The sequence below is a fragment of the Miniopterus schreibersii genome, assembly GCF_964146895.1.
Source record: "Miniopterus schreibersii genome assembly, chromosome: 11".
NCBI classification, from domain to species: Eukaryota; Metazoa; Chordata; class Mammalia; order Chiroptera; family Miniopteridae; genus Miniopterus; species Miniopterus schreibersii.
Genome location: NC_138111.1, coordinates 12,375,955 through 12,401,127, shown reverse-complemented (window position 1 = coordinate 12,401,127; position 25,173 = coordinate 12,375,955). Strand labels below are relative to the sequence as shown.

The 25,173-nt window shown below is 48.5% G+C and overlaps 1 protein-coding gene across 4 annotated transcripts in view; it reads left to right on the top strand.

The window, feature by feature from the left end:
• The window catches only part of ASTN2 (astrotactin 2), a 694,556-nt gene that overhangs the window by 270,232 nt on the left and 399,151 nt on the right, over nt 1-25,173 (top strand). For all 4 annotated transcript variants that reach the window (XM_081150627.1, XM_081150626.1, XM_081150624.1 and 1 more), the window contains one exon: nt 10,373-10,519. In XM_081150627.1, the coding sequence (XP_081006753.1) occupies nt 10,373-10,519 (147 nt within the window). The remainder of the gene's footprint in view (nt 1-10,372; nt 10,520-25,173) is intronic.

Below are 25,173 nucleotides of genomic sequence, written 5' to 3'. Positions count from 1 at the left end.
GGAATTTGAACTCTGCTGATTTTCGCGATGGCAGTTTTTTGTTCTTTGAGCTGCTGACGGCTGGAAAATCAAGAAGGAAGCCACATCGCCGATGCTGGTCCTGGTAGACGATTGAAATGGAAGAAGAAATTCAGTTACGATTCCCAGGGCTGCCGTTACTTCTACCCCGAGCAGGCCTGCGTCCCAGCCTCAGTTCTCATACACTTACACATATATTCACATTCTCACATAGAGGAACCCGTGTAGGTTTCTATAAAATTTAGTAGGGTTTCTATTTTAGCTCTTTAGGCTGTTCGGGTGTGGGCATTTTATAAGTAAGTACGTGCTAATGTTGTCACTGTTATTGCTGTACCGTAAATTTAACGGCACAGGCAGGAAGCTCCAGGTGTGTGTAGCATCCGAATCACCGTAACTTAGGGAACCACCGCTGGCATGTCCCTGTCATCGCTACCTGAGTGATGCCTCAGCGCACCCGCCACTACAGAAATAATCGGCGCCCTTTCATCCCACACAAGGAGCCAAGTGCCCCCAGGGGTGGGGTAGGGAGCAATTCTATAAATATACAGGATGTGTGACTTGGATGCCTCATTGGTGGCTGGCCCTTAGTGTAGGAGCAGCTGTGACAGGTCGCTGATGCTAATAACAGGCACAGCAGCTGACAGCCGCTGAGCACTCAGTATGTACCAAGCAAAGTGCCGAGGACTTTACGTACACAAAGAGGCATGGAGAAGTTAAGTAGCTTTCTCAGTGGTTTTAATTAAAAATTACTGAGTCTTTGGTATTATCAGCCACTGTGCTAAAAACTCATTGCTTTAGCTCAGGTAATCTTGCCAAGCCGGTATTTTAATTATTCCTGTTTTACAAATGGGGACACTGAGACTTGGGAAGATCAAGTGATTTGCACCAGCGTCCGCAGCTAGATCTGGGCAGCGCCCGTGCTTGATTGCAGCTCCGTGGGAACCTAAGGGACGCGCTCTTAGCTCTTCCTCTCTATTGATTTTCTAAGTCCACAGTGTCGAGAAATTATTGAGCTGGGTTTCAAGCTTAATTTGTCTGATGGCAGAGCTCACAAGCCCTCCATTCCACAAGCTTAGCTTCCAGGATTGAGGTGGAAATACAGAGTCTTCCAGAAAGAAATGACTTTGTAGAGATAAAGGGAACTTCCTGCTCCGGGAAGCCACCCCTGATTTTGCCCAGCGCGTCGGCGGTTCCTTCCTCTCAGCTCTTGCCAGCTTATGAAGTATGAAGATAACCTGGCAGCTATCCTGGTCTAGCGTAACTGTGTCTCCCCGACCTCGCCTCCCTGACTGTGGCCCCTCCAGGTTTGGGCTGTGCCTGGCTCCTTGGGGAATCCTGAACCTTGCCCAGGGTGTAGCACACACCGCATGCTCAGGGGACCTTTTTTTAGGTGAACGGATGTCCCTTCTAAACCTGAAGGTCTCTGAATATTTTGCTAGAGATGAGGACTTTCCTTCCACAGTTACTCATTTAAATAGGTCCCAGTATTAGTTATCTACGCCATGAAACAACTTACCCAGAAATTAGCATCTTAAAACAGCAAACATGGATTATATCTCTGCCACCACGGTGGTCCCCTTGCGTTACGTTTTTTGTTCAGATGTCAGCTGCCTCTCTGGACGTTGAGCCCCTTGATGACCCGGATCTCTGTGTTTCCAGCTCGCAGCACAGAGCTCAATGCGGAGTGGGCCCTCAGTAAATACTGCTGAAGGAATGGATCGCCTCCTGCTACAGAAGGAGAGACAGGCGTCCAAAGAGGGGCAGGGTTTGCACAAGGTCACCCCGCCGGCAATGACAGAGCCCAGGATTCAACTTTGGTCTATAGATTCTCAGACCAGAGCTCTTTGCACAGCCCCTCCCTCCCCCGCCCCCAGGCACTTCCTTGCCACTAAAGATCAAGACAGAGTGTGGGTCTGGCATGTCCCTCAGGCTAAGGTCACTATTGTTCTTGTGGAGGTGGCAGATTTAAACCACCCGGCTTGAGAGAGTTGGGCCCAGGCCCTCAGCCTGAAATGGGGAGAGGCCTCTGGGCAGAAACGTATTTGGGCAGAAACACTTGGCAGGAGCATCTTTTTCTCGCTTATTTCTTCTTTTATCTCTTTTATATCCCCTGCTCGAAGGTCCGAAGGCAAAGCTGTTTATCTCCAGTTGGCTGGCTGTTTAAGCACAATGCAGCGTGCTTTTGCTGAAATGTTAGTGGTCTGGAGAGGAGGCGATGAGTTGGAAAACCTGAGGAACAAATCCCCTCTTGGTTTAAAGGGCCGCAGACAGCTGTGCTCACTCTAACACGCTCCCTAGGTATTTAGCAGCTGAACTTCTGCACCCGGGAAAGGGCAGGGTCCTCTGTCCCCCCTGGGACCCTAGTGCCTTCCTTAGCTAAGCAAGACCCTTGTTCTCAGAATCCACTTCCTCAGGCCACAGGCCCCTCTGGTTTCTTAGACCTGCGCGGGAACCGATGGTAAACAAGCCGCATGGGAAGCAAGGAGAGCAGAGATGCTCTGGGTCAAGCCGACCTGGGTTGAATCCCAGCTGCGCCTCTGACTGCGCCTCTGAGATAAGTGTCTGGTTGCTTTGAGCTTCATTTTCCTCATGTGTGAAAAGGAGACCGTGGTCCTTAACCCAGAGGGCTGCTTTGAGGCCCAGGCGGCAATGCGTGCCAAGCACCTCAGGCAGCGCCCGGGTTCCCACGGTGGCTCACGGGGAATATCTGTTTCCTTCCCCTTTTTCTGTGTTCTGCTGTCTTCTGCAGCAGCCCCATCAACAGGCCCCTCTGCCTGAGACTTCCTTGCTCCAAGGCTCAGTGTCCCATATCCTCCAACGGGCGTTCTCTCCCGACCAAATCATCGGCCCAGCACTGGCTCCTCTCTTCAGAACATGGGCCCCTTCTCTAGGTCCTGTTTAGAGCGTCACGCAGACTTGGGTTTTATCCCCAGCTCTGCAGCTCACTGGTTGTGTGACTGTGAACACATCACTTCTCCCTGAGCTCAGCGTCTCTGATCCGTAAAATGGGTACTCGAGGGGTGTTGTGAGGAACTAACGGGATAATGGATGCAAGGGGTCCACCAGATGCTTAGCACGTAGTAGGTGCTCCGCTGCGTTTGAACCCTCTCACAGGGAAACTCAGCATCCTTCTGACCACGTGGTCTTTCTCCCACTTCTGACCCATCCTAAATTTATGCAGGTGATTTCCTAAATGTGAAGATCGATCTCTACATTTATTGGTCTTACATTTGTTGTTGATGATGATGATGATGATAAAAGCTACTATTCCTTGAGTACCTACCTACTATGCGAGGTATGTTTTCCTGTATGATCTTTCTTACAACCCTGTGGAGTGGATCTTACTCATGTTTTGCACATTAGGACCATGAGATATGTCCAAGGTCAACTGGAAAATTACAGACCTGGGATTTGAACCCAAGATCCTCTACCTTCAAGTCCATGTTCTTCCATTACCTTAATGTACTGTGCATTAGACTTTACACCCATCTGCTGAGGTGGTTTTGTGGGAATATTTGGGTGGGTTCATTTTGATTGTGTGCCCACATTGACCAAATTATTGCAGTTGGACCCATATAACAGACAGTAACATGAAGGATGCTATAGCCAGTCCCACAGGGAACAAGAGACATAAGATGTACTGCTTTTGTTCCAGACGATATTGGCTAAAAAAGAAAATATGACAGCTATCCCAAGAGGTGAGCCGAGGAACGCCGCTGTGGGCTCTGGGACAGACGGGATCTGGGTCTGGCTCTGGGCACTGTGTCTCTAAGGAAAGAGCGCTCCCCGGGCCTCCTGACCTTCAGCAAGATGGATTAGACTCATTGACCTAAAGGGACTCCTTCAGCTCTGCTTTTCTGGCTCCATGATTACCTCCTGCATGTAGGAGTCCAATGACAGACTCTGTGTTTAGAACCAAGGAGGGATGGGGAGCCTATTCCCCAGCTTCAGGGCCGAAGGGCTGCCTTGGACAGGCGGGGCGGCTGGCTTGTGAGCTCCTGAAGGCAGGCCCGTGCTCAGCTGGTCCTAGCGCTAGCCCTGGGTCTTCATTTAACACTGGCGTGGCCCTTGCACTGAAGGTTCATGGGGCAGGGAGACTCCATGATACTGATAAGAGCTCTGAGCTCTAGAGCAGGATGGGAATCCTGGCTTTGCCGCTCGACAGCCTTCTAGCCGCGCGCTAGACTCAGCTTCCTCACTTGTAAAATGAGGAGCTACCAAATTTTATGATTGATCGAATAAAGTAATATCTGTAAAATATTTAGCACAATATGTCATACACAGTAAGTTCTCCAAAAAACATTGTCGCCAGCGTCGCCATCCTCCTCCTCCTCCTCTGAGCTGAGGTCATGTTCAAGCACAGGCTGGATAACCCTGGGGGAGCCTCGTAAGGAACTGCCTGCGCTGGGTAATAGGTTGGGGTCAAAGCTCTTGTCGTCTCCTGTCGTTCTGAGACCCTGTGTTTCGAATTAGAACGGGTGAGACGCGTGGCCCGAGTGAAGAGGAATTTCAGGATCTCATGAGCTGCGATGTTCAGGGCAGACTTGCGGGAGATGGGAGTTCTCTGGTCTTGAGAAGCTGGTCTCCCTTAGACACGCTGAGCCACGGAGGAAGGACCTCGTGGGCGTGGGGAGTGCGTGCAGCCCATCGCAGGAACCTAAGGGCAGGAGAGGGTTCATGGACCATCAGGCAAAGGATCGTTCTCCATGATTTCTTAGGTACAGGCTGAGAATCAGGAGAAAGGAGTGAGTGGGGCATGGACATTGGAGGCAGCGCCATGTGATGGAAGGGAGACGGGGGCGCGATCCCAGCGGGGGGCGTGCAGGAGGCAGCCGATCAATGACTCTCATCGCTGGTGTTTCTCTCTCCCTCCCTCTCCCTTCCGCTCTCTGAAACCACTAAAGATATATATTTTTAAAAAGAGTAAATGGTAGGATGTAAGATACTTAACGAAGTACATTTACAGAGAATGAGGTAGGAGTTTTCTTCAGGACATTCAGGAAATTCCAAACAAGCTCAGACACTTCTCTGTCAGTTTTTTTTTAAATTGCTAAATACAGTTTTGCAGGGGGGCTTTTTTAGTTTGGAATGGGACCCACAGCATGATAAGAAACCATGGGTTCTCTGATATGGCCCAATCTTTCTGCACTCATATTGGAATTCCATTTTTATCTAACAAACCATATCCTCGCCTGTGGAATAAAAGCAGTTCTTTCGTTGCATTCAAATAAGCCAGGACTAAAGGGTCAGGGCCTCTTCCAAGGCCTTCGAATGCTCCTTTTCCCCTGTCACTTAATTCTAAGGCTGGGCCGTGCATGGAAGACGCCCAACCAGCAGGGAGCAAGGTGCCCGGTAGGCCTGGGGCATCCCCGATGCTCAGCCAGACAGGAGTCAGGCTGAGGACAGGGGGCCGCCTTTCCTGGACTTCAGTGAAAACCCCAATTTCAAATACTCTTTCCTTCTGCCTCCAGCGTGACACTGGCAGTTGTCAGACGCTGTATCCCAGTTTTAGTTTCCAGAAATAAGCAGAGAAGCTCAGAGGTCCCAGAGCTCAGGTGTGACAGGAATCCCCTGAGGCCATACAGTGAGGCGAATGGGGCTTACCGGCAACCTGCAGTGGTCACCCTCATGTACAGGATGGGTGGCGGCTTCTCAAGGGCTCCTTGTGTGATTTCTGGGCAGGCAGGGACCAGTGTTTGCTGAAGGAAGTGAATGAATAGGTTGGACTAGAAAAGAGCCAATAGCAATGTCCCAATACTGACACCTCTTGGTAGAATGGGGAACAGCCCTGAAGCAAACATGCATTCGTTCACTCATTCGATAGGTGTTTATTGAGCACCTAATACACTCATGCCTACTTACAGACACCGGAAATAATAGGAGAGCACAAAATATGAGGTCTGGCACAGAGCAGATGTACTTTAAATAACTATTTATCGAATGAACCAATTCCCAGATGAGGGCATTGTGACTCAGAGGAGTCAGGCAACTTATCCACGGGGGTTAGCAGCTAATTGTAAAAACCAGAGTCCCAGCTTAAGCCAAAGTACCATGTGTCCTGCTGCTATCCACGTAGGCGCCAAGTGTGGGCAGTGAGGTTTTGAGGAATTGAGATGAAAGGAAAGATACCAAGAGCCTATAGATCCCTAAGTGTGTGTGTTTAGTGCTGTGATATCACCTCCCACTTAATCCTCACGGCTTCTTTGTCGGTCAGAGATAAGCATTGCCATTTCATAGATTAGAGCACCGAGGCTCTGAGAGTGCAGGTAACTTGCCAAAACTTAAACAGCTATTAAATGGAAGAGCGCGGATATAAATTTCTACATCTGGAACCGAGTCCTGGCCCCTTCCTCCTGGGACCTTCCACCCTAATGTCCTGGGTTCCTACAATCCCTGCCTCCCTCGGCACCCCACACCCCACACGCCATTTAAAGAAAGAAAGGCCTTCTTGGCATAGGCCCCAGTCTCTTGGGCCCAGGGAGTATCGGGAGGAAGGGATCCATGGGCGTGCAGCAGCTTTAAGTTTTCCACACACACGGGTCTGATGGGGTTAGATCTATTTTCTTCATTGTAAAAGGTGATTGATTTAATTCCAAATTTAACTTAAATTTGATTTTCTTCTCTCAACCTGGCATTTCCAAACAGGGGATCAATCAAACCCCAAATTATAGGCAGCTTGTGGATCAACAACGCTGAGTTATTTCCCGTTGAATTTCCCCAGCAATGCGTTTTACACCGCCCTCCTCTGCCAGGAGGGGAGTCGAGGGGTGGGGAGGAGGGGGAACGAAAGGAAAATTAGATTAACTTTCTCCGGCTCCAGCAATCAATATGCTCTGATGAAATTCCGCTCCTACAGCCCAGCTCAGCTCAGCTCGCTCCCCTGAAAGTGTCGGGACTGGGACTGCAGGCTGGGGTGTAACCCGGGGGTAGCTGTGGCCCAGGCTGCCTGGGTGCTCATGTCAGGATGCGGAACTGTCATTTATCAAGCTCTTCCCCCCCCCCCCCAGTTACATGCATTATCTTCTTTTGTGCTCACGTCAGCTCTGAAAGAACCCCGCTGCTCCCATTTCTGAGAGGGAGACACTTTGTCTTGCCGGGGTTAGATCAATTGGCAGGTGGTCCCGCGGAGACTTTGTGGTTAAGCCAGGGTCTGAACATCGGCGTGTCTGCTGCAAAGGCCGTGCTTGTTCTGCAGCTACGGGCTGCCACCCTGGGCCCCTTGTTCTGGGTGGACTAGGAGCTAGCATGGTATGAGGCAGACACTGAAAGAGCTGGTTCTGATTCTGTCTGTGCCACATACAAACTGGGTGAGACCTTAAGCAAGTCATTTCAGGTAGCAGTTCGCTGTAAAGGTTAAATGAGAGGAGTCTCTCCACCAAAACGTAAGCCTGAAGGCTGTTGGCTGTTTCGTCAAAATCATCTCCCCTGTGCCTAGAACAGTGCAGGGAAAGAGGCCATGGCCAATGAAAGTTGGTTGAATGGGTGGATATATGGGCAGATGGATGGATGGATGGATGGATGGATGGATGGATGGATGGGTGCATGGACGGAGGGACAAACGGATGGATGGATGGATGGGTGGGTGGATGGATGGATGGATGGACGGATTGATGTAAATGCTAGGCCTAGTGCCTAGACCACAACGAGCACTGGACAAACGGAGGTCTTGTCCTGTCCCTGTCCCTGTCCCTGTCCCTGTCCCTGTCCCTGTCCCTGTCCCGCACTGCAGCGCAGAGCCTAGAACAGGAGCGGGGATGTTATGAGAGCCTCCACCTTACCATGGCCCCACCCCGTGCTCGGGGCTAAGTGCTGACGCTGGGCCAGGGCCTCTCGAAAAGCCAGCTCTGCCTGAGTCGCGCTGTGAAGTTTCTGCCAGGTCCAGTTGCCGTGGAAACTCCCCCATCCCTGTGGCTTCTCCACTGTCGCCCAGCCTGACGGGAGGTTCCCCGGCTGCTTTCTGCTCCCTGGACTTCAGAGCCCACGGCGGCGGCCCGGGGCACGGTTTGTCCTCCGTCTGTCTCCCGCTCTGTCCGTTTTCTGATCACTCTCCCTTCACTCTCCAGCCTTTTTGTGTTTCATTTCTGTAAAGAGTAATGCAGTTCCTAGTACGTTCTGAGAACGTGCTGGACAAAGGGGAAGGTAAGTCCTGGCTTTTGCCACCATGATGAGGTAAATACCATTGTCGGGCCTGGAAATGGCCACTTACCAGGAGCCACCCGTGTGCCAGCCACTGCCTGAGGCACTGGACATCTGCTGTCTCATGCAGTTCTTACAGCTCCTTTTGAAGCATACAGTCATTGTGTTCCTGTCTTCTAGGTGAGAAAACGGAGGGTCATTAGCTAATGTGACTTCCCTCCCACCCCATTGACTCTTAAAGACCCCGGATTCCTGTGAAGGTTAAGTGACAGGGGTGCAGTTAACCCAGCAGGAGGCCAGGGAGACAGTAGAAGCCACTTCAGGCCTGCGCCTCAGCTCTCCCCCGCTTTGGAAATGGGCCCGTGGGCCCCCCAGAGCCTCGGCGGCAGGCCTGGTGGCCGGTTAACTAGCGAAAGGAATGGCTTGACCACGCCCGTGTCTGCGGCTGTGCCGGGCAGGTACGAGAGGCCTTCTCGGAGATGCGGTTGTCCATCCAGAGCACCCATCTCCCAGATGCCGGGAGCTTCTAACTGCATCTCACCTCTGTCTGCATCTGGCTTTCCTCCCAGGAACTTGTTCATGCTGGACTCACCCCAACACCTTCTTCCCCGCAGAACAGGCTCCGTAGACTCTAGAGTGGAAAGTCCATGCTGCTGCTGCTGTTATTTGGGGCTTCTGTTAAATAGCTAGGCTCAGGGTAATATGTGGACATTTTAGGGAAAGACCTGTGCAAGGCACCAACCCCCGGCCTGTGCTCTTTCTAGGAGAAAACGCTGGTGTTAGCTTGCCGTGCTGTAGTTACTAAAATGTTAATACTGTCCGAGTTCGACATAGCGTCTCCTCTCGTGGCTCACAGATGAGAGAGAAAATGTGTTTCCTTTTTTCGTGGGGTCATTTTAGGTTTAGACATTCTTCATCTCCTGACACCGGAACCATCTTTTTTATTTCATCTGCTATTTCCTTTAACAAATATAATGACCACAAATGTAAGAATAGTCTCAACCATGAGTTATGCATTGTCCTAGGTCGGGCAGTAAAGATAAGGATCCTGTTCTTAAAGGAAACAGCTCTTTTAAGTCCATTCCAGGCCATGATTTTGGAGTGACAGACGCAAGAAAGGTGAATTGGGGATCCCTTCCCCCAAGCAGCTCACTGTTTATTGAGAAAAATAGATTTTCATACAAAAAGTCGCCAGTGGGCTGTCACATGGGCTCTTGTGCCTTTAGGACCCATCGGTCTGGCAGTGTTGGTTGGTTAGGGTTGGCTTGCCACTGTGTCTGGCTGCACAGCAACTGTATCTGGCTGCTAAATTTTGTTACTGTTACCCCTGGAAATTAGGATGCATTTACTGAGATTCTATCATGTGCTGGGCACTGTGCTGAGCTTTGGATAACAACAGTGAGCAAAGGACACAGTGCCCGCCCTCAAGGAGCTTCCCATCCACTCACTAGGCTCTAGTGTTTGAATAAGACATTTCAGGAAACACATCAAATGTAGACAGTTTGTCTGCCTACAGGGAGAGGAATTTATATTTATTATTAATCTCAATGAGTGATGGGAGGCAAGGAAACAAGTGGAACTGCATGCAAAAGAAAGAGCTTCTGTGTTCATATTAGCAGGATGTTGGTGTTGATTGGGGTGGCCCCGTAGTGACGCAGGCCCGCCAGCACCCGGGCCAGGTGGGAGAGGGCAACGGGGGGCCTGAGGGTAAGGAGCCAGGAAAAGTTTCAGACGCCAGGCTAACGAGCATGGGCCCGTCCTCTACTGCGATGCCGTGGAGCAGCTCCCGGGGTCGCCGCGGGCAGTGTGATGGGACGATGCGCCTGCACCCCCCCCAACCCACACGCAGACACACAGCAGACGAGGTGAGGGGAGAGGGGAAAATGCTCAGGACATAAAATAAGTAAGACTTGCATGGCTGTTTAGATGCTGTAAAAGAGGGGGACAGGAGATCGAAAGATGGCATCTAGGTTTCTGAGCAGTTTAAGTGGGGGTACTTTATTATTATTTTTAATCTTCACTCAAGGATATTTTTTCCATTGCTTTTTCAGAGAGAGTGCACGGGGGCGGGGGGGGGGAGAGACAGAAACATCGCTATGAGAGAGACGCATTGATTGGTTGCCCCCCACTCGCACGCCGACCGGGATTTCCAAACTCAGTGCTACCCCCATTTCCTCACCTCATAGACTTAGGTGTCTTTGTGTCTTTGTGTCGTTAGGTTTGCTGAAAAGCCCAGTGAACAAGACGGCCCTAACGCTGATTGCTGTGAGCTCCTGCATCCTGGCCATGGTGTGCGGCAGTCAGATGTCCTGTCCACTCACCGTGAAGGTGACTCTGCATGTGCCTGAGCACTTCATTGCGGACGGTAAGAGCCGAGCCTCGGGACGCCCCAGGCCTACCGGGCACCTCGCTCCCTGGCTGGTCAGGTGTCCTCCACGCACGGCCCGGCCTTAGAATTAAGTGACAGGGGAAAAGGAGCATTCGAAGGCCTTGGGAGAGGCCCTGACCCTTTAGTCCTGGCTTATTTGAATGCAACGAAAGAACTCCTTTTATTCCACGGGCGACGATATGGTTTGTTAGATAAAAATGGAATTCCAATGTGAGTGCAGAAAGACTGGGCCAGATCAGAGAACCCATGGTTTCTTATCATGCTTGTGGGTCCCATTCCAAAGTAAAAACGCCCCCCTGCAAAACTGTATTTAGCAATTTGAAAAAACTGACAGAGAAGTGTCTGAGCTTGTTTGGAATTTCCTGAATGTCCTGAAGAAAACTCCTACCTCATTCTCTGTAAATGTACTTTGTAAGTAGCTTACATTCTACCATTTGCTCTTCACTCAGTTAATTTGAATTGATGAGACACTGTAGTCACTATAATCGTTTACGGAGCCTGGTCCAAGAAGCTGATTAGGTGCTTGATATTTATTGCCAACGTGCCCTCCAGAAAGTTGTTCTACGTTAATACTCCAAACCCTTGTTCTTACTTGACACTATTTTCAGATAGACTGAAGTTTGTCATAAATGCAATAAAGAAGGCATGTCTTCAGTTTGCAGCTTAGTGCATTTTTACACAGGAGTCCACCTAGATCAAACCATAAAACAATGCCAGCATCTCAGCTTTCGTATGCTCCTTCCCAATTAAGGCCTTCCCAGAGGTAACCGCAATATTGGCATTTTTTATTTTTTTAGAAATATTTTCCTATTGGATATATATGTTTTTGAGATTCTAACCCTATATTTCTCAGCCTTATTTCAGTGTAACTCAATTTTATCTCCTATTTTAAATTACAGTGTTCAGAACTTAGCACCAATTCCTTCAGTATTTTCTGTTCATAGTGGAACTTTCACCTCCTTTCTTAGAGACACCCAGACTTCTATTAATACATCCCATGATTGCTCCCACTTCTCCTTGGTGAATGCGCCCCTACTTGTTTTTCACTTAAACCACAAATGAGCTCAGTATTTCTCATATTATATATATTCAGTTAAGTTTCTGATCTAAGAACAAGGCTTTTGTTTCATGCCTATCAAGTCATAAATGAACAGAAAAAATAAATTAGTGATCGACATTAAAAAAAAAATCAAACGTGAACACAAGACAGGCAAACATGAGTGGGAAGTGGAGCAAGGATGGTGGAGGGAGCAAGAAGGAAGGATATGTACAGAAGCAGAAGCAGCTACGCAAGCAGGTGTGGTGGGGCTTGGGGTTGGAAGAATCGCCTGGACCTGGGTGTGGCAGGAGTGTGGGGATGCAAGCTTAAGACTGATGAACAATGAGACTGGAAAAGTCAATACGTCAAATTTTGACCACTGTCGAGGCCATGTGACCTTACACTTCACCCTCGCTTTTCATTCCTCATTAACTGTAGACTTCCTTGGAGACATTCAGATTTTCAGTATTTATTTTCATGCACGCACTAATGAAGGTCTTAAGAGGCTATGTAGCTTGCTCAAGGTCATGGTAAATAGTCTAATGACTAAGAAGAGCAGAGGCTATAGAATCCTACAGACATGAACTGAAATACCCTGCTACTTCCGTAGCCACGTGAATGACTTACGTCTCTGAGATGGACAGTGGCCAAGGCGGCTTTTGCCTTTCCCACCGTCGCCCATGGACCTTACGCTGGCTGCAAAGCCCCCAGCCGGCTCTTAGTAGGGAGAGCTCTCGGCCAGCCCGCCCTTAGTAGGGAGAGCTCTCTGCCAGCCCCGTGCACCGGGCTGTCCATGGTGCTGAAATAGTGGCCGGGCTGAGGGATCGGGTGTTCAGGAAGAAAATGAATTCTGCCGCTCTGCCCTTGCATTACAACATAGTTATACTTGATACTTACTGCCCATTATAGGGAAAGGTCAGCACAATATAGCACTGGTCCAGAGCCCAGCTGGCAAGAGTGATAAATACTGACACAGCCCCCCATCCAAGCCCTTGGCAGATCTCACCCCTTCCTTTGTCTGAGTCTTCTCAAGGCCACCCGTGGCTTTTTGCCCTGCTAAGCACAGATTGAAGAGATGGCCTGGGTTCGCATCCAAACTTACTGGATGTAACTCTGGTTGTTTTTGTTTTTTTCCAGCTGTGGCCTATAAATCATCTGCCTTTGGTTCATTCTGGCTGATGATCCCCAGAATAGTGAATCATATGTTCTAGGAGTGGAGCCCAAGTATTAATGTTTTCAGTGAGGACTTTAGGTGATCCCTTAGTAGAAGTTTGAGAGTTTTATCAATATCTCTGTGTTACTTTCCTTCTATCTAACAGATGTAATAACTCCTTGAGACCCTCTGGGGGCTTTGGTTTCTTCCCATCTTTCATTTTATCAATGCCACATTAATGGAGCTTCCTCATGGCACAACTCTGGTAGTTGCCCATAGCACTGCATGCAATGTGAATGATTTGCTAAGGGTTTTATAATAAAGCAGCCCTTATCACATGGTTTGGGGCCTCACCCAAATTGCCATGCAGGTAGCATTGTTAATGAATGGTAATTGGTTAATATTAAAAACTCATGTTTGTGTATCCCTTGAGGCTCCCAATGTAAGTCAAGATATAGTCACCCCAATATTCCGGCCAGTAGAGGAGGCAGCTTTCAAAGGGATAGGTTATCCCCATTAAGTGGGTGAGATGGTTCCACTCTCATGTAGACAAGTAACACTGCAACTAGAGTTCTCTGTTCTGTTCTTTTAAGTTCTGTTCTCTTCTGGGAGTTGTGCTTCGAGAAGGTGAATGATATATTTGAAGTTACCCAAAGGAGAGGATTTTTTTAGTCAAGATATTGGAAAAGCATTGTAGATACCTAGCACCCTCTTAAGGAAAGGCTGGAGGAGACTCGTTCTATAAGAGTTGAGGGAACCTAGACAAAAAGTGAACTTACTATTATTGAGCATGTCCGATATTCATATTGCAGTTTCAAAAATACTTTACATGGAGTGACTTATTCAGTTCTCATAGCAGAAGAGTGAGACAGGATTTAGCATCTTCATTTTGCACACGTGGGAGGCAAGCCCCAGAGACGTCGCGTGATTATGCCCACTTAACACACAGAAGTGAAGCAATGTATGAAAGTCCAAGCGTTCCTGACCCCTGATCCTTCCATGCCCCACGCTTCCACAAAAATGACCCTGAAAATTATTATTTGCCTGGTTCAGGTTTGTCCTGGAAGTCCCCAGGAAGCAAAATCAGAGCTCTATGGGTGATGAGGGTGGTCAGAGGTGGGAGGAGATTGAGCTTTAGTCTGAAAATATCTTTAAGCTTCTATAAGGTAGGGATAATAGCAGTACTTATCTTACAGAGTTATTGTGATGAATAAATGAAATAATGCCCTTAAAGCTTTTAGCTCAGTACCTGAGGCCCAGTAATGGCTCAATAAATCGTATAAATGTTAGTAGTTGTGATAATATTTTTTTTAATATAGGAAGGGGTCATTGCAAGGTAATGAGTTCCCCATCACAAGGAATTTCTTGAGAATAGATGACCGCATTTCTATGAAGCTGTAGAAGAAAAGTGAAGGAGTGCATTTGGCTTGGGCAGATGGTATTTTGATTCAGAGCCATTTTATCTGAACATAAACTTTAAAAACACTTAATTTTTAGGACTTGCAGACTGTTTGCTCTTTACTGCCTCTTCCAGGAGTGTCATCCTTTCTTTGCCTAAGCTCAGAAATGGAGTGAGACTCATGAGTGGATGAAGACAGGGATGTCTCTTGAACACTTCATGAAACCACACACACACGCACACACACAGTGGTGTGGGATTTTTTATGTTGACATGCCCACTGCATCAAAATACCCTTGCCAAAGTCTATTTCTTAATGTTAAGTTAAATTGTTAGCATCATGTTTGGGGCTTTACTAAGGTGCTATTCAAGGCCCCTCTGTTTCCTATGACTGAGGAATTGGGGTCTAAAGGTTCTTTGCCAGCCTAAGAAATCTTACCAAGTCAAAATGTTCATCATTAGCTGGCCTCGTTTATTAATATGCTACATACACGTGTAGCTGCTTTTGAAGACAGAACTGTATATACTGAATCTTGGTCAACATTATTTGCTCCCACCCCTAATTCATATCTTTCAGCCCGGAAGGGGAGCTCACCTGTGGCCTTGTGCCTTTAATGGGGAATGAGGTTCGGAAATGACTTCAGGGCTTGTCTGCAGTGATTTGAATACGTGGGAGGAGTATCGTCAACTCTTAGAGGGGAAATCACACCACACTGAGGGTGGCTGCCGAGCCACAGACTGGACACCGTGCTCTCTGGAATCATCTGGGGCTTTGCTTTATTTATTTTATTTTTCAATTACAATTGACATTTAATATTATTTTATGTTAGGTTCAGGCAAGAAGCATTGTGGTTAGATAACTATATAATTTACCAAGTGACCCCTTATCGTTCAAGTGTGCACCTGGCACCAGACACAGTTATTACAGTATTATTGACTGTGTTCCCCGCGCTGCACCCCACATTCCCAGGCTGATGGCAGATCTCTGAGCACCATGGACCGTGCTCAGGTGTAAAAGTGCTCTACAGTTTGGCCTCTGCCGTTTTTGTCCTTGACTCCTTTGCACACACTTAACACTGTCTACGCAAATAGGTTGTCTTACCTTGTATCTGCCTCTCTATATACATTTTCCTAAATGCTCCTCTGCACCAGGAGTGCCCTTCCTAATTTCCATATATTGCAACCCTACCCATCTCTAAGGTCTCATTTAGTTTTCTCCTTTCTCCAAAAAAATGTTTTTTAACAAAACCCCAAAACTTCCTCAAAGAAAACCCCAGTCAAAAATAATCTCTCCTTCCGTGAAAATGACATGGAACTGTATTTCTGCCTTTCTAAGGATCCCGCAGTGCACCTTCCACTGTCGGTGTGGTTAGGTACGTGTCAACGGAGCAACTGTTGAGGTCTTAAGAACAGGCCCCCTCATTAAACCTCCAGTATTTTCTCAACACTGCAAACAGAGTGATCTTTTAAAGTAAAAAATCTCAACATGTTGCATCTTCCCAGAGAACTGCTCCAGTGCTTCTTATTACTTGTTATAGAGACCGAGCTTAACATGACCTGTAAGTCGCCGCAAGATCAGGCCCTGCCTCTCTAGCCTCAGCTTGTACACTCTCTTTACATCAGTTCCTTAAATATCCCTGGCTGCCTCCTGCCTCGGGGCCTCTTTGAAGGATGTTCTCATCTCCTGAAAAATGTCTCCCCACTTCTCCTAGCCAGTTTCTCCTGGGCAAATTTTATGTACTCTCCAGCGATTGGCCTCTTTTCTTTTTTTCATATGCTTGCCTCCATCAGGTCCCTTACTAACCATTCTCCCCGATCCCTGCGGTTCCTTCCTTGCACCGGTTTCTGTTTGTAATTATATATGTATTTAGTGAATGTTGGGGGTCTCACACCATAATGTCAGCTCCCTAAAGAGAGAGGTTACATTTGTTTTGTATGTTACATTCAGCACCCAGGACAGTGCCCACACAGAGTCAGTTCCCCAAAAGAAATGAGTTCAGTAGCTGGGCTTCAATTTCCTCAAGGGCAAGGGCCAGAGCTCATTCATGTCCTAACCTATTGTGATACCTGTGAGAGCTCCTGGCTCAGTAGACATATAATAAATTATGTCTGTGAAACAAATGGAGGGAAGGAGGGCGGGCGGGCCGGCGGGTCGGCCAGATGCCCTAGGAAGCTACATCCCCGGCAATGACAGGACGAGAAACTGGAAGCTGCCTCCTCTTCTGTGATGGACTCCACTCCCCCAGGCTTTCGTTCCCACCCCCAAAGATAAGAAATTCCAATCAAACTCACATTTCTTCCCTGGCATCAAAATGAAACAAGCTTTATCCCAGAGCCCAGGAAGAAGGGAAAATATAAATTGAGCTGAGATTCAGAGCACCCAGGTGGGAGGTGGCAATGAAATACCAATAAACCATATTAATATGCTGAAATCAGGAAGAACAGGTTGAACTCCAACCAGATTTAATAACAATTCTAGAGAGAGCGCAGGAAGGAGGGGGCTGGGCTCCGGTCAGAATGGAGGCGAGGCCTGTCAGGGAATTGGTAGCGTCGTTACAAACTGTGCAGACTTTCCCCTCTCCCTCTTCTTGTTTGTAAGGGACAGCTTGCTCAGCAATGGCCTGGAGCTGGTGCGGGACGCTGTGGGTACCCCCGCGAGTGGAACTGTTGGGTGTTTTTAGTTTCTTTGTTTTTTCTCAAGCCTCTTCATTAGGAAAGTCTAAATCCATAAAACCACGGAGGGAAAATGCCGCTAGCCGCGTCTTCCTCAAGCACTCCCCGGTCCCAGGTTAAAGTGACAGGGGGCCGAGGGAGGGTAGCCCGGGAAGCCCATTCTGAGCAGCTGAGCCTGCTCAGGCTCCCGAAGATACCACAGCCGCCAGTTGGGTTGGGATTTTTAATGACTGAGATGTGAGCTTGGCTTCCGACCAGGATGAATTGTTACTAATTCCCCTTCTTAACAAAAGGGATAACTGAGTTTGACGTCCAAAATTGGAGACTAATTTCTGTGTTTTGATAGCGAATGGAGTCCAAAACTATGTTTCTAGAACTGGGAGCAGAGAGTGGTTGAGAGAAGTGGGGGAATTTAATCTTTTCTCGTTAATAATTCCATCCTGCTGTTGTGAGAAGACGGCTACTCTGACTCTAAGGCTAGGTAGAGAGCCCTGGCTGGCGTGGCCCAGTGGTTAGAGCGTCAGCCCACACACTGAAGGGTCATGGGTTTGATTGCCAGTCAAGGGCATGTTACCTGGGTTGCAGGTCTGATCTCCACCCCCAGACAGGGTGCATGTGGGAGGCAACCAATGGATGTGTCTCTCTCACACAGATGTTTCTCTCTCCCCTCCTCAGTCCTCTCTTCCACTCTCTCTAAAAATCGATGGGAAAAATATCCTCACTCCTAGACTGAGGGAAAAATAAGACTGGGAGGAGAGAGTGGTGGGTGGTGAGTGTGGGGTTTGAGGAGATGGAGCACCTTGACTCCCGTTAGGGCTCTGTTGGTGAACTCACACACTGAGACTTTCCACCGCCTCTGATAGAGTTAGATGTTCCATTATTATTGGCTCGGTGTTAATGTAGGGTTGAGTCAGTGCTGTAGTGCTGAGAGGGAGGAGGGAACATGGCACAGAGGTTAAGTACATGGATCTGTGGCCTAGGAGGTGTGAGTCTACTCCCAGGCCTTCTGCTTTCTCCAGTTTTGTGACTTTGGATATATTATTTTGCCCCCTGAGCCCCAGTTTTTTCATCCCAAATCAACATTAATGCTCCTTGCCTCAAACAAGTGTTACTAGGCAGATGCGGAGTGTGGAAGATCTTGGCCAACTGTGAGACTAAGTATGGTTATGACAGAGTCGTTCTTTGCCCTTTCGGTTTCTTCATAGCTTTCTTATTTACAAAGACAGTAAAAAGCTTGGATAGAGGCCTACGTGGGTGTGGCCAAGTAAGTAGAAGCTACAACTTCAGGGAGGCTTAGCTTGGTCAGAAGGCAAATTTAACAGTTAAAAATTCCTCGGTTACATAATACTAATCCCTCGTCATATATAGTGCCTATTTCTTCCTCTCTCCCTTCCTGTGGTCAACAAATACAGTCATGCTCAGCATAACAGTCAACACGGAGCACATATATAAGGGTGACTTACCATGTGCCATGGTGGTACACCATGTGACCTAGGTGTGTAGTGGGCTGTCCCACCTAGGCTTGTGGAAGTGCACTCTGTGGTGTTTGCACACTGATGACCCACCCAACCATGCATTTCTCAGACTGCACCACTGTTGGTAAGTGGCATGTGACTCCTTATCTGTGGCATGCTCAGATAGATGGTAGGGAGGCGGAGGTGGGACCTCCCCCAGTTGGTGGTAGTGAGACACACCAAGCAGATGAAATATGAAACGCAGTGTGGTCTTGAGTCATGATGGGGGTTGCACTGGGGAAAACAGAGGAGGGGCAGCCACTCCCCTGGCCCAGGTGGAGATGGGGGGTGATGTAAGGAGAGGATGTCTTGAGGAGGCGATACCTGAACTGGGTCTTAGAGCCATTGACACTTACCTGGCGGTGGGTGATGGGTGACAGCAGGCTTCTAGAGGGGCCTGGCCACTTTCATTGCATTCACATAGACCTGTTCAGGCCTCCCTGTGGCTGTGATCATCACAGCACTAATAATTGGTAACATGTACAGAACATGGCTAAGTGAGGGGCCCTGTGCTAAAGGCCTTGCAAAACATTATCTCACTTAATTATCTTACCTTATGAAGTAGATTCAGGCATTTTCCCCATTTTAAATTTAAAGGAAACTAAGTCCCAAGAAATGTATGTGGCTACCTCAGTGTCCCATAAGCAGGAATGGTTGAGAAGAATTATTTCGAATGAGCAGCTACAGAACGTGGTAGACAGAGAGGGCAGTGACTACGATTGTGTCCTAGCTCTGCATGAACTCACCATGACCTTTGGCACATCTGCCCTTCTCCAGCCCTTGGTTTCCTCATTGAAAGATGTGGGAAGAAAACAAGAGGGTACTTAAAATTTCTTCCTGCCCTGACATTGTAAAGCTAGACAGAGAAATGTGGGGGTTCAGAGTTACCCTTTCCTCATCTCATTATGCAGATGACCTGCGAAGTGTTCAGGCAACCGCCCCATTAGCATCCCGAGTCCTCTCTCTTCCACCTCTCGTCTGGGCTGGGCTGTGGCCAGCCAGCCCCCTGTGCGAGGATCTGGGGAGCAGAGGCAGCTAAGCGAACCTTTTACAGCCCACACGTTGTCATTTGAAGAAAGCTTAGAAAGATCACAGCCAGGCTTGGGCAGGGCCTGGAAGCTCCCAAGGCTGCTGGATAGAAACGAACCGGTGGGTAGCCAGGCCACGGTGGGAAGGATCCGCTCCAGCTCCAGCTCCCGGCGTCAGCTGCCGGGGACCTCGAGCATCTCGGATGCCAGCTACAGTGTGCGAGGGGGGGCACGGGTCACATTCAGAGGGGAAATGATGAGATGGGGGAAGAGCTAAAACCTGCACATCCCTCCCGCCTCCACCCTCCCGCTGCGCGCCCTTCCCACTCCTCTGCCCCCTCCCCATCCTGGCAGTGGTGCCAGCAGAGCCTTGCCGTTCGGCCTTCCTCCCCAGCCGCCCCTCTGGATTACCTCAGCCAAATATATCTGCAGCTGCACACCCTGGGTCTTCTGTGACTTTCTGAGACTGCTAAAGACCTGGGCATCTTACCCTCAGCCGGAATCCTCCCTGGAGCCTGGAACACCCCTGAACCCCATGTTTCCCCTCCTGTGCTTTAACCCGGACGCCCATTTGGGCTTTATCTGTGAATCCCACACATTGAGACTTTCTGCTGACTCGCATTCTGGGACAAACACACACAGTCAGCGCTCACGCAGTGTGAGGTTTAGAATGGGGAGCCCTCAGGTTCAAACCTGCTTTCCTCCCCTGACCGTGAATCTTAGGCCCGTGGCCGCACCCCTCCGCCCCATCGGCTTCACCACCTGTGAAAGCCCCGCTCTTAGCCCCCGTGTCCACAGCGTGGTAATGAGGGTGAAAGGAGAGTGCCATGAAAATACACCCTAACACGTGCTCAGGAGGTGCTCGGGACACCCTCAAAGGGATCACACGTGTTATTTAAAATGACAGGGCAGCTATAAAGCAGAAGACTACAGTGGAAGACAGGTCATAACCGACCAGGTGGGGCAGAGAGACAAGAGTCAGCCAGGCCGCCCGGGAATCCTGGAGTGTTTTCCACCGGACACCTCTGGGTAAAGCTTTAGGGAGCAGGAGGATTTGTCCCCTTGGAGGAAACGTGGATGGGCGGGGATTGGGCGTGAGAGTGTTTGCTCTGTTGGAGATGCTGGGACAGGGCGAGGGCAAGAGGGAGCGTCTTCCCGGCAGAGGGAACAGCGTGAGCAAAGGTGGGGCGGGAACAGATCGCACCCAGAGCTTCTGGGGCGCCGGGTGGCAGGCACAGGACAAAGGGGAAGAGCAGACCGGAAAAGCTGGGGTCTCAGTGTTGGGCTTTTCTTGTGGAGGTGGTTGGGGTTGGTGAGACCACTGAAGATTTTTAAACTAGGGAGTTTAGGGCTCACAGTGGCTTGTACAAAAAGCAATGCAAGATGTGAATTGAAAAATCAGGCAGGAGAGTCAGATCCATCTGGGTTCAAATGCTGGTTCTATGAGTTCATAGCCTTTTGACGTTACTTAACCGTTCTGACTTGTCCCTTCATCTGTCCAGCGGGTATAATAACAGTAGGTCCCGCTTAGGCAAATTCAATGAGATGATATTTGTGAAATATTTAGTAGAATGTTTGGCAAACTGGACGCACCCTGTGAAATTAGTTTTTATTGGCATGGTCATCAGTAATCGCCCTGTGGTCTAAGTTAGGTCTTCTGTTAAATGGCCCTGAACTCTTCCTTTTGGCACTCAGCTCATTTAAAATTGCTTATTGGATGTCGAAGAGTCTTGGCTGCAGAATCACACTCTCTGGGTTCAATACATAGCCCGGATGTTTCCTAGCTGTGGAGCATTGAGCTAGTATTTCATCTCTAAGCCTCAGTCTGGTCACCAGTGAAATGGCAAGATAACAATAAACCACCTCTAAGGGCAACTGAATGATTGCCTAGGGTGCACTTGGCCAGTGCTTGGCACTGGTCAACACGCAGTAAACAAACAGCCCCTGCCAATGCTCCTTTGAGCCCTTAAGGGCAGGGAGGGTAGCTGCCTTGTGCCTGTGAAATCTGCAGTGCACATCCAGCCTTCAGGAAGGATTGGGGGACTGACCGAGCATAGGATAGAAGGTGAGTTTGCGGGGGCAAGGCAAGGAGCCTATTAGGGGGCTGTGACATTTAGTCTACGTGATAATGTTCGAACAAAGGCATTAGAAGTGTGAATGAAGATAAAGGGAGTTCCTGTAGAGCTAGAACCAAGGAAATTTAGCAACTAATTGTAAGGAGGGGCGGAGAAGGGGAAGGGGTCAAAGACTACTTGGCTTGCCTGTCCAGTGTGGCTCAGTTGGTTGGGCATTGTCCCAGCCACCAAGAGGTCCCCAGTTCAATTCCCAGTCAGGGCACATGCCCAGGATGCAGGCTGGATCCCAGTAGGGTGTGTGCAGGAGGCAGCCAGTGGATGTTTCACTCTCATCCATGTCTTTCTCCCTCTCTCTCCCCCTCACCCCCTTTTTCTCTCTCTAAAATCAATTAAAAACAAACTAAAAAACAAAGATTACTTAGCTTAAGCCTCCTGGAATCCCTGAGAGGGTGGTGACTCCAGATATCAAAATAAAAACACTTTTGCCCAGTGGTGTGTGGGGTTAAGAGCATGAACACCGACACCAGAATGCGTGGGTTTAAAGCCTAACCCCACCTTCCCCATGGCGCAGCTCCGTCTCCTGAAACAGAGATGCCAATGCCCTCCGGAGCAGACTGTGAAGACTCCCTTGATGTTCAATGCAAGAGCCTGGCCCGTGGTAAACACACTCGAGGGCCGGCTATTGTTACTATTCTGCTCATGTGCCAGCTTTCTTACGTGCAATCAAGACTCAGATGCCTGCCTCTTGGCTCTGTAGGAAAAAAAAAAAGACAAATGCAAGCAACTTTGAGGAACATGGAGAACTAGGACCTTTACCAATCCTGCCTGGATGAAAATTATTAGGAAGAGATGCCACTGTGTTCTGTGAGCTAAATTAATTCACCCAATCTCTGAGGGCTGCTCATTTGAATAGTGTTTCAGGTGATGTCTCGCTGCAGTTCTGGGGCCTGGACAGAGGGTGGAGAAAGTGATCTGTCCCTGGCCCTTTGCCCACCGCCCACCCCCAACACACACAGCACCAAAGGACCCGGACACAACCCGAACTTGGACACTGGAAGCCTTTCAGAAGCGAAGGGTCCTTTGCCTGCGAAGATGCCGCGCTAACACCCCTTAGTGTAAGGGCCAAGCTCCAAGGTCCTCCCATTAAAACTTGCCCAGCCCGCGCTTCTGCATACCCATTCTCCCCAAGCCTTGAAAAACCCGCCTCGAACCCCGGATTGGGGAGTTGGGGTTTCTGCAGCCCAAGCTGCCGGTTCTTCCTTTGTGTAGCATTATGCAATCAACACCACGGCCTTTCACTGTAAAGGAAAGAAAAAACATCCCACTTCCAGCTAGTTGACGCTCAGGGAGCTTCAGCATCCCAGCTTTAACCGCTTCTCCCCGCCTCCTTCCCCCGCTTCCCCGCACCCTCACTCGTTGCCCTCAGCTCCTGTCCTGTGTCTTGCGGTGGCTCATGTCGCTTTTGCTTCCCTCCCTTGCCCTGAGATCCAGGGGCAGGCTGGCCTCTCCTAGACCTGCCTCTGTGCTCCGTCTCGGACACAGCCCACTGCCCACTCCGGTTCCCCTGCGGTGACACCCCAGAAACCAGCTCATTCAGTCTTCCTACCACCCAGTCCCCAATCCTCAGCCGACACTTGCTGGCTCATGAGCTGAGGTCCATAATTTGAGCGGGATTAGACTTTTACTTAGCAGCCCGAGTATTTGAAATTTCGAAGGTAAGGTAGATTTTCAGGCAGGGAGTGGCGATTATTTTTTAAAAGGAGTTCGCCCCCACCTGCCGCTCATTTAAGTCTGGTTTTCAGAATCAGTGCCCCTCTCTGTTGCCATAGAAGATGCTACTTGGGGGAATCTCAGGGCACTTTCCCATAATGGAAAAGAGAAAGTCAGAAAAGCAACCCAGCAGCAAATGATGTTCCTTTTTGCCCTGGGATACCGCTGGTGAGTATTTCTCAGAAGAGATCTTTAATTGTTTCAGCTGAGGAGTGCGCGGCTTTGTTCCTCTGCCTCCCTCTTCATAGACGCTCATGAATTGCATCCAGCTATTAGCAGCTCTCACTAATTTCCTCTGAGTCTTGCTGGCTGAAGCCAGGCTTGGAACAACTTTTAATTTTGTTTCTAATTAAATTTCAGTTGTTTCATATCCCTCACTTTTAATGTCATTCTTTGCAGCCCTGAGAAGCAACAGGGGCTGTGTGTGCTTGTTTATGTCGGTGCACAGGCCGGTGTGTGTGTGTGTCCATGGGGTGGCTAAAGACTGACTCCTGGCCAGGGTCCAGAGCGAGAGCAGGCAGTTAGGAAAACAGAAATGAGTCGCAGAGTGAGCTTTTGTTTGCACTGTTATTTCCAAAGCTAATATGTTGCTTAAGCAGGAATCTGGGTTATTGTGTTTGTTTTTGCCAAATTTTATTTGAACAAGACAGCATTCCCTTGTATTTCACAATAGGATTCTCAAATATGTGTAGTTAGAAATAATCTAAGAATCACTAACGCTTATTAAGCATTTATTATGTGCCAGGTACTGTTTTAAATACTTTATCTATGTTACCTCATTTACATTAAAAGTGAGTAATTTGAAACAACAGAACTGTAGTTTACATACATTGCCTCCCACATTCCTATGAGATGATTATCTACAGTTTTATAGCTGAGAAACCAAGGCCCATTTAACTGGGTCATTATCACTTGGGTAGTTTGTGGCAGGGTCAGCACATAAATACCAGCTGCCTGACTCCATATTTCGGCTCTTAAACACTGCACTAGACTCTCTCTCTATAAAAATACAAAAGGGCCTCATCATCTAAATGAATTTAACAACAGCAAGCATGAGTTCTTTGCAAAAGCAAAATTATGTTAGTTTATGTTCGGGTTTTTATGTGGCTCTGCTACTGCCCCTTCCTGTTGTGTAAATTGTGAAACTGTACCTCGGAGTTTGGTTTGGATTCACAAGATCATGGTTTGAGCATTTAACTGCTCTTTCAGATACTTAATGGCCCAGAAAGGACAATTAAATTTGAAAGCAAAAGCATAAATATACAGCAAATTCAGTTAACATCATGCTCTATAATGGTGGTTCCAACTGAAAACAGAACCCAACATATTTTCTATCTCAGAAACATCACATATACCATTTTATTTTCAAGGAACATGATTTCATCGATTCTACCTCCCTTCCATCTCCACACCAACACACACACACACACACACACACACAGACCCACACATACACCCCCATTGGGTACTCACAGCAGTCCTTATTTGTAGTGATATAAATGTTGGTGCATTCACTTGTTTAATGTCCATCTCCTACCTGGCATTATATACTCTCTGCATCCAAGTGCTATAGGGTTGTGTCTTTTTTGTTTCCTGCTGAATGCCCAGTTCTCACAACTGGGCCTGGCATATGTATGGTGCTGGATGATCGTTTGTCAACTGTACAGAAAAATACATTCGGACTTAAACACACCACTAGCCTGCTGAGAGAAAGGACATCTGGACTCTAGTCCCAGGTTTGTAATCAAATAATGGTGTGCAACTTGGGCAACAAACATCTTTACTGCCCTCAATATCTTCATTTATGAGGGGGGAGTGATGATAACTATGGGGCACACGTGCGTATAGACAGAATATTGTCCATTTGCTCACCACTCAGGAAGATATGTTACATTCATTAACTTATTTCTTCCTGACAATAGCCCTGGAGGTAACAACTGTTCTTTTTCTCAATTTTTTAATGAGGAAACTGAGTTCCA